Source organism: Myodes glareolus, chromosome 10, assembly GCF_982192425.1.
Source record: "Myodes glareolus chromosome 10, mMyoGla1.1, whole genome shotgun sequence".
Taxonomy (NCBI): Eukaryota; Metazoa; Chordata; class Mammalia; order Rodentia; family Cricetidae; genus Myodes; species Myodes glareolus.
In genome coordinates this window covers 76,223,278-76,244,981 of record NC_142035.1, presented here as the reverse complement: position 1 = coordinate 76,244,981, position 21,704 = coordinate 76,223,278, and the positions used below count along the sequence as shown (strand labels likewise).

Sequence of the window (21,704 nt, the reverse complement as noted above, 5' to 3'; positions counted from 1 at the left end):
TGAGTGTTGGCAAAGTGCTTGGTAGTCTTCAAAGAAGCCTAGAGGTAAATAAGCCTTTTGTGCCAACTTCATTTATGGTCAGTCACTATATCCTTGATTAAAGCCAAAAGCCTCCAGTGTTCAAGTCGATTAGGAACCAGGACCTGGGCCCTAGATATGTGGCTTCTAATAATTCAAACTGCCAGTGAGAGATTTTGGATGAAAAACTGAAAAATACATAAAGGACAAATGGTTGAATGGCTGGCTAGATGGGTGGATGGATGGGTGGATGGATGAATGATAAGACTGAGTTGATCTGGCAGATTAGAGAAATTCAAATATTTTATATAATGAACATCACACTAGGAAGAAATCTGCCCCATCATGAGAATGCTGCCTCGTTCATCTTTACACCCACAATGGTGGGCATAGAATGTGGCACTAAATAAACGTCTCTTTGGTTTAGTGGAGAAAGCATTCATTTGACATGGAGCTCAGTGTGCAACTCCTCTCTGATAAGCTGTGGGTACTCGAAGCGTCACATCAGCTCTCTAGACCTTAGTGTTTTCATCAAAGAAGTCACTGGATTCCAGGATCTCTAGGTTCCAACTCAGCCATCTTCATCTACACGAGGTCTGTGTTTCTTTCTGCCTAGCGCTCCCAATGCTCCAGGGACCCCGGTAGCTCTCTCTTGCCTGCAGGGTAGGGGCATTTTGTTCTACTATCTGGACAACTAGGGTGTAATGAATATTTCAAGCAGGGTGGACTGGCCAGTGGCGTGAAAGGGCAGACCAAACAAAAAGATAGTGTGAGCAGCATCCTGTTCTCGAATTGCAGCAGACGAAGCCGTTTGCACACAGGGCGCAGAGTCCACCCATCAATGGAGCTGCAGGCAAAGAATGGTTTCAATTAAGGGAAACACAACAAAGTTGCTGGTTTCCTTAGAGAGAATCTTCCTAAATTACCACAAACATCCCCAGAATTCCCTGCAGTGAATTTCACGATTTGGGGCCAGTTCAAACTACTCTTCAGTCCTGGGACAGTCCTTGCCCTGAATAGCTGTTCAATGAGTACAATGGGAACCGTCCCCACCCTGGGCTGGCTCCCTAAACTCTGGTGGTCTTGGAGGCCTTACTGTCCCTGAGAAAAAGGGAGAAAACTTCCATTATCCCCTTTCTTCCTTAGCAAGCCTTCTGAGTTCTTGCAATTGGGTCTCTTTACTCAAAGACCCCGGAAAACAATGGTTTTCTTTCTAAATTCTTTGCAGAAATGGAGACCTTGGCTTTTCTAGGTCTCTGAGCCCCAAGAGCAGAAGAATAGAATTAACCCCACAAAGTGGAGTGGACGCTGGTGGAATAGCATTGGATGGGGAAGGCAACTGGGAATTCGATGCAAACACAGGCCCTTAGGATCTGAGACACCTAGAACAAACAACTCCTATCCATGAGCCTCCATTTCTCAGACTCTAATGAAATTTTGTCGCTTGTTTATTCAATACATATTTACTCAGAAAAATAGATGGCGTAAGACAATAAATAAACACATGCAAATTGCCAGCAAAGGAGTAGACCATAGTACCCACTCAATAAAGTCCTCTTCCAACGGGAAGAGAAAGCTGTAGGCACCTGGCCTTGATCCCCCAGACAACAAAGAAAGCTATGAACTCTGAATCAATTATCTCTTTATACAATGGAAAGTCATCTCTGCTTTGATAATCTCTTGTTTCATTCTAAACTACAGTCTAAAAGAAATGAGCCAAACTTTCATGAACTAAAAGGAAGATGGGAAGCTGACTCAAACACAAATACTACCATTAAAAGGTGTAAAAGCCTTGCTCATTTTTGGGGTGTGTCTGGGAGTGGCTTTTGGAGGAGAGCAGAACTAAGCAGTTAAAGGCAATTACAGGTATTTTTGGAGGTGAAAGAATTGAACATCCCAATGACAGGCAGATAGGCATTGCACTCAGAAACTGGCCCCCAAGCTGGGACTTGTGGGAAGGGTGTGGGCCCAGAGAAACTCCAGCAGGAGGAAGCTATCATATTAAACTACCTCCTACAGGCTCCTGTGTGCTGTGAGGTACAGAACAGCATTGCAAAGAGGCGTTTCTAGGGACTGCGGGAGACGGCTCAGCAAGTAAAGTGGTTGCCACATAAACACGAGAAACTGAGGTCAGACTTCAAACATTCACTAATAAGTGAGGAGGAAGGCCTGTGCCTGCAACCCCAATGTTGGGGAGGGGGGAATTGGGGGAAATCTCTGGAAGTCTCTGGTCAGCTCACTCACCAAATAGGTGAGATCCAGCTTTCCTAAGAGACCTTATCTCAAAGCAGACAGACAAGGGATGATTAAGACATCCAGGCATCAACTTCTGGCCTCGACATGCATATCTGTACACAAGCACGCTCACATCCCATGCTCACGCCATGCACGCACGCACTCGCACACACACATGCACACACACACACACACGCGCGCGCGCGCACACACACACACACACACGCGCGCACGCGAATGCCACTCCTCCAGCCCTACCACCAACTGGAAGAACAAGAGGCAGGAAAGGGTGATCCTGCTGAGACAAGCAGTCTGTGCGATTGACTATAATTTTGCAAGTAAAGACAGGACCCAAAGTGTGCTTCCCACTTTGCTTTCACCAGCTACAGCCAAGGTTCCTGGAACTTCACAGCCGGCTTCGTTTGCTCAGAAAGTGTTCCAGGAAGCCCGTGCGGGTGTCAGCACTCTGAGGTACTGACCTCACCAAACAAAACGAGAAATCATTGGCTAACATTATGCTCACAAAGGGAATGAAAATTTTCCGAGGGCAGTTGGAAGTCAAATGTGCCAGGAGCACAGTCAGGGCTGAATGGGGAAGAGAGAAGCCTAGAATCCTTAGGATCATAACAATGATCATGATTATTACTGTTGAATGCTTATTCCAAGCCAGAAATCCTACCAAGGGCTTCATGTGCAGCATCACATCAGTCCTTAAGCCACTGGAGTTAAAACTCTGTTTCAGAGATGAGAAAACTGGACAGAGAAGGTAAGGGCACCGCTTAAGGTGGCATAACTGGCGAGCGGCAGAACTCGAATCCAGCCGTGATGCCAGGACCCACATCGCTTTCTGAGTATGCTTGACAACGGATGATCCTGGCAGTCCAGACTTAACTATGTGGTCTGGAGTAAACATTTTCTGTTCCAGTCTTTAGAAAAAGATAAAACGCCTGGCTTTAAGGGACGTTGCTCCGTGGCCGCCTGATTGAAGCTGGGGCCATTTCTGAATGTCTTCCAGAGGGCCTGGGAAACTTGTTTGGAGAAACCAGATGAGTTTTCCAAAGTTTTCAACAATGCAAACAATGCAGAATCCAGAAGTGGCTGATGTCTGCAGCACTCCAAAAGCAGAAACAGGAAGCTCACACACTTAATAGGGCACTTTTCCCATACCATGAGAGACAGCTGAAGGCAGCCTGGGGGTTACCTAGGGGTGCTTGTTTGAAAGGAGAGGGAACTAACTGCTCCAAGTCTTTTGGGAACTTCTTTTTTACTCCACCAAGAGGGCTTGGAAGTATCCACAGCATGCTTCTGCAAACCTCACCCAATTGCCCTGTCTCTAGAAGAGAAATGCTTCTCTGTCTTTCACATCTGTCTTAAGAGGTCAGATGCTGTACACATGCAGATTCCCCTGTGGCACCCTTGCAGGAAACCCCGGAAGAGAATCTCTTGGATGATCCCACTCATGCAAGGACTGAGGGAACTGAGGTGACACAGAGCCAGAAAAAAAGAAGGTTGGATAGAGAAGCTAGCCTGCTTGATGCGCTTTCTTTTCTTAATTGTGCGTGCGTGTTTATGTGAGAGACAGAGAGAGAGAGAGAGAGAGAGAGAGAGAGAGAGAGAGAGAGAGAGAGAGAATGTGGAAACAGTTTAAAGAGATGCTATTAATTATATGACTGATAGATATGATGGTAGACTTAGCAAGAGAGATCATAAAGAGATGAATGGTTTTTTCAAAAATTAAACTTTAAACTTAGCCTAAACTCACCATGTCTACCCATAATCTCACCCAAACCTCTCCAAGACTAAAGTAATTCACAAGTGTTCAGAGAAGGGAACTCAAAATTCAAAATCTCATTCATTCAAAAGGGATTCTTCTAGTGATTCTGTATGCTGGGAGCTATGTTACTGGGGTCAGGACAAATAAACAGGGCACATGCCATCACAATCCCAGAGGAAGTTGTGACCCAGTGGGGAAGCCAGACCCTGGACAAGTCAACCCCACAGCACAATGAGTCATGAGAGAAACACAAGGTGTGGTGGGATCCAAGAGCTCGCTCTAGCTGCAGGCCGTGGCTCTGCCAGCTCCTGCTGAATGTAGTCTCAGCTGGGAACAAACGGATGAGTTGGGAACTAATTAACCAAGCTGCAAGGTGCACAGTCAGGAAATTCACCTCAAAATAAAGCATAAGTCATGCTGGCTCAAGAGAACTCATTTCCTTCATCATTAGATAGAGCAAAGCCCGGTCTCTTTCCTTTGTACAAAACAATTACATCTGTGATGTCCATCTTTAAACGTCCTTGGATAGGATCATAAATCCTTGAACTTTATTTACTTGGTCAAAAAGGAATGGAAACTCACCACAACAAGGAAAGAATGTAGGAGCGTGGGGTGGGGGGGTGGGGGGGAGATATGTGCTGCAAAAGGATGCCCTGGACACCATGTGGCTGTAACTCTCCTTAGCTCATGTGTTGTGGCAAGCTGCACAAGACTGGGCCTGCCAGCATTTCGCCACGGACAGAGCAGATGATAACACGGCCCCACCCCACCCTAAGGAACTATCAGCAGCCCGTGGTTGCTGGAAGACAGGGAGTTACTTACTTCAGTGGTGTAGCCACTCACAAGTTGCTGATGTCCCAGGAAATAATCTCCCAACCGTGCTAATGTGAGCGACTATAACTAAACTCCGCAAATCACATACAAAAACAGACTTGAGAGCAACAGGGGACTCATTAGGAAGAAGAAAGACTTCAGCAGAAGACAGACTAGGGATGAGAGGAGGGAATGGGAAGTAAAAATGACTCAAAATCATTATATGCACGTATGAGACAGTCATCAAAAATTTTAAATCCTGAAGGCTTCTCTCTAAAGCTACATCATGCAGAATGGAGACCCAGACAGGAGTTCTGGAGGTTTAATCTAGGATTCTAATCCTCAGAGTGCACCAATTAGCTCTGCCCTTGACTTGTAGTGAACTTAGGAAAAATCATTAAAACTTTACTACAGTTAGGGGAAAAAGTATAATAATGCTAACCACGAAGTTCATGTGAATGCTGGACAAGATAATGGAGCTGAAAACACTTCACACACATTAAAACACTCCAGTGGAAAAATGTAATAGGAAGGGGAAGCCTGCCATCTCCCTTGGGAGTCATCATCTCAGAGCTTACAGGAATAGATGTGCATCCAAGGTCAGGGTAATTCTCTTTTAATGGATCACTGCAGCGAAGTGGTCCTCGTGTGGGGGCAGCTCCAGCAGCGCAGAGATGGGTTGCAAGTCATAAGTTTCTAGTAATAAGGTGCTCAAGCATGCAAAAGGTGAGCCCAGGAGCTATCGCTTATCAATTATAACAAGTTTAACATTATTCCTCAATGGTGTCTCCTTTTATGGAAGAGAAGAAAGGATACATTTATAGCTACTGGGATTGAGAAAAAAAATAGACCCAATGAGCCTCAAATTGTGATGAATCTTCCACAAAGCCTAGCTATGAGGTACAGCTTCTCAGAAAAAAGCTGGAGAGTGTGCCTCAGCAAAATAAGAAATTAGTTTTGTGTCTTTGGCTTCATCCTATATTGAGTCTTAAATCATACATCTACCAGATTGGTAGATACTCTCTGGGGCCTTACACATCATAGCAGACACTGTTAAGACACATCACAGCAGACATTGTTGCAAAGGCAATATAGATCTAACCGAACTCAAATCTGCACAGAAATCTAGAACTTGTGCTGGAGAGGGAAGGACCAGATTCCCATCCCTAATGGATGGATCATGATTGGGCTTAAGTTAATCACTGTGGCCTGAGTTTCCTTGCCAGTCATGTGATCGCATTGGTCCAATGAAAGAAAAGAGGAGTCCACCAAAGCCCTCTGGGAAAGCCGTTTCTCCTTTTTAAAAGAGAGGTGTTTGTGACTAAAGCATCCCTTCTGCTGATGAACGCTCGCATAGTTTTGTGCTTGGAGCTGTGGGTATCAGTTGGGCAGCATGAGGAAGACCAATGACTGCCAGAAGACAACAGGAATAGCGGTGCACAGTCAGGAAAAAAGTGTCATGAGTCTTGGCGATGTCACCGCGCTCCTGAGGTCGCCTGCCCTCACATTCCTTACTGTGTGGGGAGCTAGTCACAGAGACGCCTGGCCGGACAAGTATGGATCCAGATACAGGCGGTGAATAACAAGCATGTGGTTTGCTGCCTCGATGGGGTGTAGCTTCTGGTGGGTTGTGATAGTTGTGACACATCCCTATCTCACCTGCCAAAGGAGATGCATCTGAGTAAGAGAAGATAAGGAGAATGCTGTCATCATGATGGGGCAGATACCCTTCTCTTTTCTTTCTTGTATTGGACATGGTTGCCGACAATAGACCGTTTGGAGCAGGTGCTGCCTATACCATTTGGTAAGGTTTTTTTTTTAAAACCTACTGTTTCTTCAGAATTTGCCTTCCTTTGCCACTCTGACATATGCTTCTAAAAGTTCAAATCACTTCTTAGAGTCCCCTGATTCCCTTCTGCCATGGTCTATTGCAGAGCAGAGACGCTTCCCAAGAAGCATGAGTATCTGGAGAACTTTTCTACAATCCAAAAGGGAGGCTGCCAAAGGAGGCTGGGTTCAGTTCATATCACTACGGGGAACTTTGACCACACTCATCAGATCGTGTTTTCCACACCACTAGGTCTAGTGGGGTTCTGAGAAATCCAACAAATAAGGACCTCAAAGAACAAGGAAAGCTGCAAACACAGGTAATGCTGCAAGCACAGTTAATGCTGGTCACTACGGGCTCAAGAGGCTCGGATCAGATGGGATCCCCTTAGTATTTGCCTCCACTAGATTGTGGGTGTCTCTTTCATAACACAGGACACATGTAATTAGACAAGGGCTCATCTTTGTTTACTGTCTATCTCTCAGACACACTGTTGTTTTCAGGAAGTACTGGCGAGACTTTGCTTTGCCTCTCAAGTCACATCCCCACTGTCTAGCAGATACTATAGTTTCACACATCTTGTTGACACAACCCATGGAACATTGACTCCACTCAGAATCCCAAAGGTCAGGCTACGTTGCTCTGGGTCTTTTGTTCCGGTTGCCCCATAAGTAAGAAAAGATCTAAAGAATACCAAATAAGACAAGCAAGAAAGTGAACAGCTCTACCCACAGCAATAGTCCCCGAAGAGTACAGTCACCTACACCATTCCCTATCGTGTCACTCATGTACTGTTCCTTTGGCTTCCTCCCTGTTTACAGTCCGGGTATTCTGAGAGCAGTCACCCAGTGTTTAATAAACTCTTCTATTATTTCAAAGAGGAGAAATGGACAAAGACTTGTCTAGGCATCGCAAGGCCTGGGTTTAACTAGCTGGTTGTATGACCTTGGGAAAGTCACTTGAAGCCTTGAGGTTTTCTTCCTTTAGATATCAAAGACAAGGGGCCTATACACTTTCCAGCACTTCCTTCTGAGACGGTAGCATCTTTGGCTTGCGGGGTCTAGGCCACAGTCTCTTCTCTGTTAGCGTCTTCCTTCTCTTTCTGCATTTCTCCATCTTCTGAGCCCTATTTGGGTGTTTCTGTGGGGACCCTTTTCCGCTTGCGCCTTTCCAATTGATTCTCAGTACTAGAAAATCAGACAACACCTCTCCCACCTGTCTCCAGGGCTGTAATTGAGTTACCCCACCAAAAGCATCGCCCATCTGTGTAGAACACCACAGTCCTCTGCCAGCCGAGATTCATTCTCATGCCTCGGGAAATGGCAGAACTAGGAAGCCGGAGCCCACACAGAGCCCTCTTGGATAAGAAGTGCACGCTCTGAGAAGGTTGGTGAGCATTCCGAAGAATATGGTTTCAACAGCTGGGGTCAACCAGCAACAGGAGACACCGATAAAGGCAAAAGTTAGCCCAGGTAATAAGAGCACCCTGTAGTTTTATTCACGTGCTTCAGCCTGACCAGGGAGGGAAAAAAACCAAAAACAAAACTACTTTCACACCAGCAAGTGATGGTGCAGAGGTCAAGGGGAGGCAGAGGGATTTTTATCCTAGGTGGTTCACACAGTATTGAACAGATAAAGCCCATAGCCCAAGGTCACACAATTAGGCTTTCACAGGTTGGGAATTAGAGCAGAGCGTCCTAATCTTACCTAGGGGCTATTTCTAATAGACTCTCCATGGAGCCTTTTGTTTATACCTGGTTCTATCTTATCTTACCTTCCTAGGTAGTGAGTCTACTTTTTCCCTCGGGGATGAGTAGTGGGAAATTTGAGTGGCCAGAGTGGGTTGGCTCGGCTGAGCCTAGAATCCAGCTTTCATGACTTGGATGCCATGCGCTGGGGCAGTCTGGAATGCTGCCGCTGCTTTTACATTTGGGACGCACAGAGGAGCGCCTGGTGGCAGCTGAGAATGCAGAGGCTCCGGGGCTGATAAAAGTTGTAATTAACGTCACGTACAATCCTTTCATCTTCAAAGGCTCTCTTCCCATTAGCCAGTTATTTCTCCTATCTCCCTCATGGGTGAGGCATCGCTTTTTTTGTCTTCTCAGTTTGCAGATGGAGGTGATGTGAAGGAAGGGCCCTTTGCCAGGAAGTCTGGCCTTGGTTCAAACAGGAGATTCCTGGCTCCAAGCATCAAGCTTGACATGGGGTGATGGGAAAACAGAATGAGCGTGAATCAAAAGAGAAGGCACAAGTCACTGAACCTGTCCTCTGGGGTAAAAGACTATTTTTATACTGTTCTGGAAGGGGGCGGGGTCACCAGTATGGCTCCTTATGTAGGCTCAAGAATGGCGAAACATGCAAGAGCTCGTACAATGACTTTCACAAACATAAACTAGAGAAGCCTGGTGCTCTAGGATAGTGACACTGGTGTGACAAAGGGGAGCCAAATCCTCATTGTCCATGGCAGACATCACTAACAGATCACAGCATTCTTTGTATACAGATTATGCTTTTTTAAACACAGAACCCCAGGCAGCCTCTAAGATCGGTAATAAATGTCACACGAGCAGAAATCAACCTGTTACTGATGCCACCCTTCTTTCCAGCTGTCAATTGCACAGCTTCCTAGAATGAAGTGTGGTTTGTCACTTTGGTTTTTATAGCCGAGGAAACAGAAACAATGATAAAGGAAGGACCATGCCCACAGTTGTTCTGTGACCGAGGTGAAGGGCTATCTGCTGTCTGCACGCGGGTTCCCACTTCTCCTAGAGTAACACAAAGTCTGTGTGACTGGTTGGAAGTATTTCTTTATTTTTGTTCTGTTGTTTTTTGGTTTTAGAAACAGGGTCTTGCTATATAGCATAGCCAGGATCTGAACACTCAATCCTCCTGCCTCTGCCTCAACAGAACTGAGATTGTAGGCATTCAATACCATGCCTGACAATATTTTTAAATTTTAAAATTTTAAATGAAACATTTCAGATTTCTAAGTCCCTTTGCGTATTTGCATGTGTGTGCGTGCATGTGTGTGTGCGTGTGTCTGTCTCCCTCCCCCTCTTTTTCACTTATTTTTCATTTTTTGAGACAGGGTCAACAGCTAAGGGAACAAATATGACATGAGGCATGAACTTATCTGGGATTTCATTTCAACCAGCGGTTGATGAGTATGAGCTGGGGACAAGCAGAAAGGGGCAGCCCGGCTGAAGACCTTCAGTGACCGGTAGAGGGCTGGAAGCAGACTGGGTATTCACCCTCTGAGCCACTTTGAAAACCTCTGCCGTAACACAGTATTTGTGATTTCATTTTTCCCCCCACTGAGCAATAATTTCTCTGGATTGATAAGAAGAAAAAACTAACAAAGATCTAGGAATCTCTTGGTAGAAACAGTGAACTGCGTTGTACAGTGCCTTACTTAAGTTTGTATTTTTATATACATGTATAATATGTGTAATGTGTGCATGTATGTTATTACCGTCATTTCACTTTATGTGTATGGGTGATTTGCCTGCATGTATGTCTATGTACCACACCTGAGCTGGGTATCCTCAGAACTCTTGGAGCTAGAACTACTTACGGGCAGTTGGGAGCTGGCATGAGGTACTGGGCAAAGAACCTGGGTCCTCTGGAAGAGCAGTCATTGCTCTTAGCCCCTGAGTCACGGTTTCAGCCAATGTGTGCATATATTATAGTGCATGTTTTACTGAGTTCATGGATCATTTTGCAGTGACATGCTGCAAAGGCTCCTCGAGGGAAGCTAAGAAACCCAGAATACTCATGAAGCTCTGAGAGTAAAGGACATAGTCGTTTCTTCTCTTCGGAAGTTGAATTTCCAGGCCCTTTGGGACAAGATTGTTGGAATCATCACTTGAAGCAAGGAGTGTTTCCTCTGAATCCTGCCCATGGTTCCAGGGCTGGTTTTCTGCAGTGGAAGCTGTGAGCCTGGGAGGCACTGCTGACTTCTCTGTCCTGGACTGCTGGACCTGCCCACTTCCAAGAGGAGGGAGAATTCTGTGGTGCACAAGCAGGGAAGCACCTTGTCCCTAGGAGTTACTGCTGCTGGTTGTTTATGAAGTGCAGCTGGGTCCTTGTGCTTTTTTTCTGGCATGGATTAATAATTCACTTCTGACATTTAATCTACACTGGGCACCACTTTTCAGGACTGTACGAGAATAGTATTATAGTAGTGTTTTTGTTTCCCTTGAGTTTTATGAAGGGTGGTTTTCAGTGAACTCAGAGTGAAGAACTTACAGAGCAGGAGTTCTAGAATGGACTATGGAGATTACCTAGAGTTATGTCTCTCCTTTCACACATGGGAAGAGTGGGGATAGTGTGGGGGAAACATTGTAGAGTGAAGAAGTCCCCGGAACAGAAGAGAAGACTCATTTCTATACTGGGGGCACTTCTGTCTGTTGTGAATCTTATTCTAGGCACAACAGCCTGAGCTCGACCTGTTCTTGCATGAGAGAGAGAGAGAGAGAGACAGAGAGAGAGAGAGAGAGAGAGAGAGAAAGAGAGAGAGAGAGAACCAAAATCTCAAATCTCTCTTGTTTCCCAGCCATGAGGTCTCCAGCACCAACAGCTCCCACAAAAGCAAACTCCAGCAATAAATGTCTGGTTACACGGAGCAGCTCCTTGATCTGGAACCCATCAGTGGGAAGAAACAGCACACATTCTCTCTACCCCAGTACACATTTTTAACATAGGGACCGAAATGCCAACATCTTTACTCGGAGTGTTGTTGAGAACAGGGTTTCAGTGCTGGGGGTTCACTATATACAAGGTCAGATTGTAAGGTAAGGACTGAGTCACAGATGTAGCCAGACCTAAAGGAAACCAAGAGGCCTCCTCTACTGGACAAAACCTAACGGGATTTTTAACCTCCTGGCCTTGCCCGACACATCAAACCTTAAGAAAGGTCCACTTAAGATGAAAAGGCTGCCCAGACAAGAAATTTCAAGGAGTTTGAGATTTCCTGCAAGACACACTGGGAGGTGTGGGGATGGGGTGGGGGTGGGGGTTCTATGGGCCAAAAAGAAAAGGCTAAGTTGAAAATAAGATAACCAGAACTTATCAAAAGGATCTCAAATAGTTATTGATGGTGATTTCTTCCAGACTAACTCCCGGAATTTTATTGAGTTAACTGTCTAAATATTTAATGAGAGCTTACTATAGTTGGGGAAATATGTCATATGGGGAGCTGCAGTATATGCAGACATGTTCATGAGGCATGAGTTTTCCGTCAGGAGCTTTGAAGATACGCAGCTACAGTTAAAGAGCATTCCTTTTGCTTCTTTTTAAACTAAGTCTTCTTATTTTATGTATATTGCAACCCATGTAATAGATGTGCATGTTTCTGTGTGTTCAGTGCATGTGCACATGCAAACAGGAAGACAACCTCACGCCGTTTCTTAGAAGTGCTGCTCCATGATTTTTGGAGAGAGGCTCTCCCACCGGCCTAGAAGCTGTCGAATAGAGTTGATTGACCACTCAAGACCCCCAGAGATCTTCCCGCCTTCCTGGCATTGGGACTGTTAAGTGTACACTGCCACTCCTAGCTTTTCCCGTGGAAGCTGAGGACTGAGCTTAGAGCCTTGTGTTTTCCGGGCAAGTGTTCTACTGACTGAGCCATCATCCTAAGTGGATTTTTAATGAATGATCAGGAGGTTCAACTAGTGGACAGCAGAGGAAGCGAGAGCACTTAGGAGTGGCTAAATGGGTGAGCCTGACCTCTCAGGAGTCACAAGAAGGAGTAGCCCCTTTGCAGAGATCCAATGCAAAAACAAACCTCACCCACACGTGCATGCATGGCCTGTACTCCTTGGACTTCCATGAGTCCGTGCCCTCCCTTGGCTGGTGGAGAGACCCCACGACGCTCTGGTAGCTACACAAAGGACAGTGATGCAAATAGTCCTCTCCAGGTTTCAAGTTGGAACTCATCTCTGGTAGCCTTAGCTTTCCAGACAGGCAACATCTGTGCCTGACATACTATTCTTTTTTTCTTTTGGAACCTACAGAGATCGGGTCAGGATTGTAGTGAAATGACTGTCAAGGCCCAGGGCCAGTGCCAGCTGCATGTACCCACTCTTCTCCCTTGCATATTAGTTACGAAAGTGAACACTTGCAAAAAGGTATCACTGTTATCCTTTTTAAAAATGAAGTAAGGAACAGTGCCACCTAGGTCGTGGCTTAGGGGGAGGTGCTTTGGGGAGGCGCTGCAGACCTGCTTGATAGTAAAGAGATGCAGGACATTAAAACAGACGGGGAATCCTGAATGAGTTCCTGTCATGGGGCCAGAGGCCTACAGCCCTTCCTACAGACTAACTCACTTGTACCCAAAGTGACTTCTCATCCTGGGTGACTTGTTTCTCACCCGGAGAGCCCCAGGGCAAAGGATCTTATTCCCTGAGTGATGGTCACCTGCTCCACCAAACTTATCCCAGGTCACTTGGTTTACCACAGAGCTGGGAAGGAGGGTTCCTATGCTAAGTACTCCAAACCCTGGATGTGTACAACCTAACTCCTGGCAGACTCTTTCCTCAGTGTCCTTCCTCCCCACTCACACACCCCCAGCTCCGGCTTAGAGAGTGAAGACCCTGGGTGCGGAGCCCCTTAAGCAAAGAGTTAAGTGTGCTATTTCTACTCACTTCGGTTTTTTGTATCCATAGCCACAGTCTTAGATTATGGAAAAATATCAGTCAGCAAAGTCCATCTTTGCCCATGGGAGAAGTAATGAAGAGACTTTGAACAAATCCTCTATCATCATCCATTAATTTACCTCCCCAAGTCTATGCCTCACCAGCACCTCACCACCAGAAAGGGACTAGACTCCCGTTCAGGTATCAGAATAAGTGAACCACTCAGAGGATGAATGGGGAAAAGTTTTCATCGGGTGATGTTTTTCCCTCCTGTTTTTGGCAAGCCCAATCCTCTCTCTGACATCATGTATTAAAATGAAAGCCAAGGGGCTAGAGAGATAGCTCAGAGGGTAAGAGCACCCTTCTGCCCTTTTAGAGGACCAGAGTTCAGTTCCCAGCGTCCTATCAGGGCCTCACAGTTGGCTGTAATTCCAGATCCAGAGCACCTGACACTTTCTTCTGGACAATGTGGGCATCTGCATTTACAGGATCTGGGTTTGAATCTCAGCCCCCCTCACTTTACAACCATGTGGCCTTGGCCCACTTCCTTAAATTCTGTGCCAAGTTACCTAGTGTGGAAAGGGATAGTAAGAGAACTGTTTTTGTGATATTGGTGTATAATTTAAATAAGATGGTGTATCAAAAGCAAAGAGAACTTCAGTTCTGCTTATTACAATTACTAACATTGGTAAACCTACAACCAGCCACCAGAAAGCAAATACAAAAGGTGCAGGGGCTCTCGGCGCGCATGAACTTCCGGCCGTTGTCAAAGGTACCGGTGCTAGAATCACTGCTCCGATGACTGACGCCTCCTCCCTGGGGTTTTGCAATTAACCTTTACTTTCAAAAGCTGAAGACTTGAGGAAGATTCTTGAGACCCGAGTTTTGCAAATCTCCTCCTTGGTGACTCAAGCCATCCCCACCCACTTAGAATCTGTCTGCCCACACTTGCACAGAGGAGGGACACTTGCCCGAGGAGGGCACACCCAGGCAGTTGGTGCACCCCAACCACATGGAGTTTCTAGCTCTGTGAGACTGGCCCCCACACGATCCACCCCCTCATCCTTGTGTTTGTCTCTGAACATTTCAGGGAACGTGAACCCAGGGAAGGTAGGACCTGCCCCAGTTGGGAGCACCTTCGTACTGGGCAAGCTCCACGCAAAGGAAGCTGGCGGGGTGTCCTGTTAGCTGCCAGATTAGCCACTTTGCGGGTGTAGTAGTGTCAGTTTGGATAGCAGGCCACAGAAGATACCAGAATCTTCTGGGAGGTGTTTCTGCCTCTCTCCCTGCTGCTGCCACCTGCCAGAAGCAAGTGTGGGTCAGAGGTTGTGTGGGCTGCTTTCCCAAGGACTCAAGTCTCAGACCAGCCACTCACAAAGCCAACCATTACCGGGCAGTGTTTCATTTTGAGGTTTAAGTGTGGGTTTGGTGTCAGCACCCCATTCGCTTCTCACCCAGCCATTCCCTAACCTGCTCCTTACACTGGCCCCAGGGCCAGCAGCCACCAAAACCACAGACGGGCAGACTCTCTGCTTGGGAAGAGGACATAGAGTCTTATTGTAAACAGTTGGCCAGCCAGGCCTACTCCTCACCCTGCACAGAGTGACAGCAAAGCCATCCGCATACTGGCATATACACATAAACACACTTGCACATCCAGGGTGTCAAGCAGCATGCCTCTATACATGAGAACTCTTTTTACTATTTGAGACCTTATTTCAGTTCAACATTTCTGGTCCTCTTTGTGGGCCAGCACGGAGGTCCTGGGACTCAAAAATGGGTGAGATATAATCCCTGATACCATGGAGTGTATGGAGCAGCAGAAGACCAATGGCAGAGACCGACTTCCCATCCCTGCCTAACTGCCCTGGCTCCCCAAACCCTTGCTGGCCAGTGTGGAGCTAGTATAGGTTTTGTTTTTGTTTTTAGTTCTGAAGATCAAGTTCAGGACTTTATGCCTGCTAGGCAAAGACTCTGTCACTGAGTTTTGCATTAGCCCCAGGAGTACTTGTTTGAGAGAAATTTCTACCCGCTAAGAGAGTGGAAAGTGGGCTCAATTTTAAGGACCTTCTTTTTTTTTTAAAAAAAAAAATGCTTGTGTGTCCTCATTTAAGCAGAGGTACAAAGCAAATTGAGTCATCAGCTTCTTGTTGTGCAAACCCCAAGAATTTCTCTCTGAAGTAGAGAAGATCCCCTCTGAAAACTCCACGGGGCCAGGAAGTCGCTGCCACCTGCTCCTGCTCACTCTTTCACAAGATCATTTCCCTCTCACGCTCTGGGTGGGGTTGCTAAAATGGAGGTACTGATGAAACCTCAGACCTTGTCCCCAGCCCAGGACAGACGGCTGTGGAAGCCATCTCTCCTCCCCCACCGCCTGCTTATTAGTGGAGCAGAGTCTACCGACTTGAGTGGCCACATGTCCCCTGGAGGCTCGCAGTGGATTTTGATTCAAGATCCGCGGCTTCTCTAGAAAGCCATGTCAACCCACTGCCTGGGATTTCAAGACTTCCCCTCAAATGGGGTCTATATAAATAATCGTCCGAAGAGTCCATAACAGCGGTTCTCTATAGGTCCTTGCTTCTGAAATGCCTGCGAGGGAAACATGAGAGCCAGTGTCTGTGGGCTTTTCTTAATTTGCAGGCAAAGGGTGTTGCCCTGACTTGTTTCTTGGGCAAGGAGCAACCTCTCCCTTTTTGCCAAACCTACAAATGAGAGCATGTCTAAAGGGGCAACCGGACTCTGATAAAGGAACTGACTTATTCCAGCAATAAATAACAAGGTTGGCGTGTCTGACAGCTGTGGCTGAGCCCAGAGAAAGGGACAGGGGAGGGCAAGGCAGAGCAGTCAAGAGTCTTCCGTCAGCTAGAGGGAGGCAGGAGAAGCCATTCCTGATCACTTTGCTGACTACAGGGGACAGGAACAGTGAGAGACAACACACTATCTCTGGAATCCTCCAAAGGTGGTGAGGGGGTGATGTTAGATGATGGGGTACTCCAACTCTACCCCTGTGTTCTTGGGTGAGTCCCATTATCTCTGAGTCTCTATTTCTTTATCAAGACAATGGTGTTAGGAAAGCACTAATGTGTATGACTATTGCAAGGCTAGGTAAGAAAACCTACCACTAAACTCCACCTGAATCTGAGCAGTGGAGGAGACTTCTTAAGAAGATGTTGAGTGGCAATAGTAACTTGCCAGGATTTTAAAATGGGGTACTCCTAACTTTTCAGAGAGGTTCAGGAGGCATTAGAAGCCCGAAAACAAGATGGAAACCTCTTGAGCATCAATTTCCCTTAGGGAAATTAGTGTTCATTATTCTTAAACTCAGACTGGATACATTGGGCCATAAGATACAAAACTGTGTGAGTGTGAAGGTAGGCAGTACTGAAGGTGCTAAAACATTGTTATGCCACACCCCTTTTGGCCACGCCCTTCCCCTCAGCTTCCCCTCAGCTCCACAGGGACCCCCACAGTTCTCCAGAGACTGGAGAGTTTCAAAGTTGTCCTGACGACCTAACAGAGTGGGTGGGGAAATCACCAATCCCTATCTCCCATAGTCTGCTTCCTCTTGGGAAAAAAAGAAAGGCTTTTTCCCCCTAAATGATCTTTAAAGTTTCCATCTCTGAGTCTTGGTCAGACTCAGAGAATTTTTCTGGAATGAATTTAAGGAGATCTGTCATAGACCAAGAATTTCATGTGGTCCAGAGTCCCCTCCTGTGTAGGGGGAAGTTGGCAGAAAATAGAAACTTTTCCCCTCAGCTGCCTGAGTCTCCGACAGCTCATCCCTGCGTTGGAAGGAAGTGGGTGTCCTGTGAGGGCAGGGGAATAACTGAATGAAGGAATCAAGTCTAACTTCAGCAGGGAAGGAGCTCACTTCCGTACTTCTTCATACAGGGAGACTCAGCAAGGACTCTAACTGCCAACAGAAAGCGGGATCCAGAAGGCTCTGGGTCAGCCCCAAGACTCTCAAATGCACTCCTCTTTCCCAACAATGAAGGGGAAATTTCCTAGCAATGTTCTCTGGCCATGGCGGAAAGGACATGTGCCTATGGAGACTCCTTCCCTCTGCCTTCTAAACAGAGCCCCCACCGCACAGGGTGCCTGGGGCTGCTTGGTTTATCTGGGGACACTCTTCTACTTTTTGTCTTCGGACACAACCCTGGGCAGTTTCTCTTCTCACTGCACCCCTGCCCCGCAAAACTTTGCCCAGTTTCAAATCTTCCTCATCTTCAAAATCCAGTCACTCCTAGAGTGGGGGGCAACGATGGTGTCTCTTTTCTCCACCCTGCCTTTTTTCCTTCCCTCTGCCTACCCAGACCCACATCCTCTAAGTCAGATCTCATTTCCGAGTCTCGGTTCCTTTCCAACAATTTCACAAAGGCATGAAAGCCAGTTCTAGGCAGCCACTACTACGGCCCGGCCCTCGGTGGCCCTGCTTCTCCTGGGGCCACAGTATGGATACAACAGGAAGGCGAAAACCCCAAGGCAGGAGGGAGCCTGCTGCTCTCTAGGACCTGACTCCCCAGGGGTCGGAAGGGAACCAAGGACTTAGGAGTAGGCTTTTGAGAGCAGCCGGGAGATAGGCTAAGAAAATACACCCACAGCAAAAGGAGTGGGTGTCCAACCTTTCTCCTCTTCTGTGAGGCCAGGTCCAGGGCTCTCTCTGCCCTTCCCCAACACATCCTGAATGTTTCTGCCTTCCAGGGGCCCCATTGGAGCTCTGGTTCCCTCTGGAAGCCTCCGCTATAACCTCTGCTGACCAGACCGCCTCTTTTCCTGATGTCTTTTTGCCTTTGTCCAGCACATGTGTTCAGATATCCCCTGAGAGTCTAAGCTCTGGAGCTTAATGAACCCGAGTTCACACCCAGTACCACACCCCACCCCTTGCTGTGTAGTCACCTCTCTGAGCCTTTGCTTTCCTACTGTTAAGAAAAAAAAAAAAAAGAGTGCTTAACACTTCTCACCAAATCACCACGAGGATAAATGTGATAGCATATTTGAAATGTGAACTACCTAACATTGTTAATGTTATGGCACAGTAGTAAAGGGGACCAATAGAGTCCTGCTGCTATTCTTAATATTACTTGTATTACTTCTGCATCAAAATTCAAACTTTATGATCTCCACCTAGCGTGTCTAAAATACCCCGGTTGAGCACCCCCACTCAAGTAGTTTTAATAAATTCTTGCTGAGAGGAGCTCACTGGAGGCTGAACTGCCTTAATGACCTAGCTGGCATTTCTTAAAAGAAAAATTAACTGCGCCGGTGTTAAACAAAGCGTTCGTAGAATTATCTGTTCACATATAGACAAAGGAAGGGAATGCTTGGAATTGAGCCATACCGAATACCTGACCCTAACTCCTCCCCTCCACAGCCACCAAAGCCACCAACCTCATATAGATGGCTTATCATGGTCTCTGCATTAACGCTTGTGTGTTACCCTGATACAGGTCCCCTCTTGCTCTGAAGCTGCCAGGCAGCGAATAGGAACTGTGTTGCCCTTTGACTTTGCCCACCCTGGCAGAACCAGGGGCTGCATGTACTGGACAGCTGGTCTAATCATTGTTTCTGTTATGTGTCCTCCTTGGCCCAGGCTGGAACCTCTTGGGCACTCAGAGGGACAACACAGAACCGGTTCAAGCTCCCACAAGTTAAAGTAGTTGGTGACTAAAGCAGATTGTAAGAGCTCTCCCAAAACCTGTCTAAGCCCGGAGCTCACTCTCTTAGCTTTCCGGAGTTCCTTTCTGAAAAGATCATTCCCTGCTTGTAACTCCCTGCCACCGTGAGGACTACCCTACAGGTTTCCCTCCAGCTCTGCCCCAGTCCCTGCCTCTGCGCTGACACCCACGGCAAGCCCAGCCCTGCTTGGGGGAGCCCCTGGGCACGCAAGCCTGTTAGTCCGGACACTGGCTGCGTGCATCCAAAAGTACAGTTACTTTTGCGCCATGTGCTCCGACAAGCGCCAGCGACCTCGCCCAAATTCTGCGGCGGGCAACCTGCCCAGCCAACTTTCTTCTCCCTTTCTCTTTTTCCTTTCACCAAAGCGGCGCTTCCCAATAACAAACTGTCCAATAGCGTAACCGCAAATCGAGCTTTGCTTTGCTGAGCTCACTTTACTGTATTCCCTACCCGGGCTATTCAACCCGGGGACATCCTGCTGGAGTCCTGGGACACTCTGCGTTCGCATCCTGGTTACCCAGGCTAGGAGCCACTCACCGATTTGCTGCTGCGCCAGGCTCAGCTGCAAGAGGCAGAGTCCCCAAGCTGCGTGCCACCAACACATGTCCATGGTGTGCGGGATGGAGCCGAGGGATCTAGTCGTCTCTTAAAGAGGGTCGCGGCGAGCTGAGGGCAAGGAGAATGGATGGAACCTGTCACAGGCTGGGGGCCGCTGGGCAATGAGGCCGCCTCGGAAGTTGGCTGCGGTTTTTATTCCAGGCTTTGAAAGAGTGACCTAAGAGGGAGGGAGCACTCAAAGACACACCCAAAGCAAAGGGGGCTGTGACTAAGCAGCCAACGGAGGTTTAAAGACACACCAGCCTGCTTTCTCTGTTGCCTCTGAACTCCTGCCCTGCTCTCCCTGGCAGCTGAGAATTGCTGTCGCCCCCGTTTGCCCATCTCCCATCCCCCCAGACCACTCCACAGGTTTCCTTCTCTGGCCAGCTCTCCCGCCATGGGGAGCATCGCCTGGGACAAGGAGAATGACTGAGTCCCGTGACCTCACCCCTCCGAGTTCATACTCAGGCCTCTCCTTTGCCTCTAAACTTCTGGGAACCTGGCTGTGGAATGACTGTCCGGGTTTCCCCGGAAGCTGGACATTTCCTAGGGAGGAGCTCAGACAAGAGGGAGATCCTGTTGGGAGGATGGTGCCTTCCAAGCCAGGGTGGGGATTGAAAAGTGGGGGAATTGTGGGCGTGTTCATTCCTCTTTCTCTCTGAGAGAAGTCCAAAAATCTCAGTGGATCTCTGCTCAGGGAAACCTAGTGATGGCCAGCTACGGGGATCACATCTGACTCGACTCTGTCAGCCTCCCATCCCAGGATGGCACCTCTGGCCTTTCACCCACTCACCAACACGCTTCATTCACGGTCTCAAATATTTACTGATCCGTCTACCAGTTCCTTAAATCCTTTTAGGACTCACACATCAATCCACCATCTTCATATATGTGTCCTAACCTAGCTGTACTCCATCCACTACGGATTCTTACATTCATCCGTCCATACAGTTTTCACCCACCATTCCATCGGTTCTTTTTGCAGGTCTCCTAAGCTCTCATCCATCCTCCATCATGCTGACGCGTGCGCACGTTCCCTTCCCAGCGTTTATCCTTCCTCACATCCGTTACACACTCATCACTTCTTTCCTGTTTGCTTTTACGCTCCCTTTGCTGCGAACTTTAATATGCTTCCCTTTATTTCTTACCTGATAGACCTCACAGAACATCGCCATATTCTTCAAGGGAGATATTTCAAGGCTGAAAACAGGGGGAAAAAATCATATTTCAAATCACAATTCTTTATCTTCTCATATATGCTGTGGTTACAGTTTGGACAACAAAGGCAGTGTTTATTTTTAAAGTGAACCACTAAAAGCAAATCCGAGTGGACTTCATGCCGAACGGGAAACACGGAAAACATGCCTGTGGCAAGACCCTGAAGGAACCACGCCAGAATTTCTGAGGGAAAGTGATGTTTTGGGATTTATGGGTAGAAAGGGAAAGAGTGAGAGAAATGCGCCCAGCCACCTGCCCACCCATTTAGTCATCAGCATGTAATGAGTGCCCATGGGTATCAGGAGAAACCAAGCCAGCTTTGTCCCCAGGCACTAGCTCACAGTTGCAAGCCGGCTGCTGCCTACAACATGAAATATGCTGTAAAATAGAGCCAGGACTGGAAACATGGCTCAATGGTAAAGCACTTGCTACCAAGCATGTGACCCTGGTTTGATCCTTGGAACTCACATGGTGACTCACACAAGTAATTCTCTGCCCTTCACATGTGTGCCATATCATAAATGACAGACACACGTACACACATATACAGATACATACACATACACAAATATACACACTCATACATATACACATATATACACTCACACATATATACATACATACACACATACATATACATGTATACACATATACACTACACGTATACATATTTATACATATGCACACACACACACACATCATTCCTTATCAGCAGGATATCACTCCCAGAACACCCAAGGTGTGTGTGTATGTGTGGTATGTCTTTAGGATGCCACCAGGCCTGAGATGTGAAGAAAGAAATCACAGTATTTCTTGAGAACACCAATGGGACATTCAAGAGAGGTGATACTTGGGGCAGGTATAGAGAAGGAATTTCTGAGAAACTGAATGAACGTGTCACTCACAGGCC

General features: G+C 47.1%; 1 protein-coding gene across 23 annotated transcripts in view; it reads right to left on the bottom strand.

Moving 5' to 3' along the window:
- Cd44 (CD44 molecule (IN blood group)) overlaps window positions 1-19,738 on the bottom strand; it is an 82,072-nt gene extending 62,334 nt beyond the window's left edge. For 7 of the 23 annotated variants that reach the window (XM_085696673.2, XM_085696674.2, XM_085696676.2 and 4 more), the window contains exon 1: window positions 19,517-19,738. In XM_085696673.2, coding sequence (XP_085552799.2) covers window positions 19,517-19,589 — 73 coding nt within the window. In that variant the 5' untranslated portion in view covers window positions 19,590-19,738. The remainder of the gene's footprint in view (window positions 1-19,516) is intronic. The other 16 variants (XM_085696683.2, XM_085696682.2, XM_087911348.1 and 13 more) reach the window with 6 other exon arrangements.
- Between the last annotated feature and the right edge of the window lie 1,966 nt (window positions 19,739-21,704).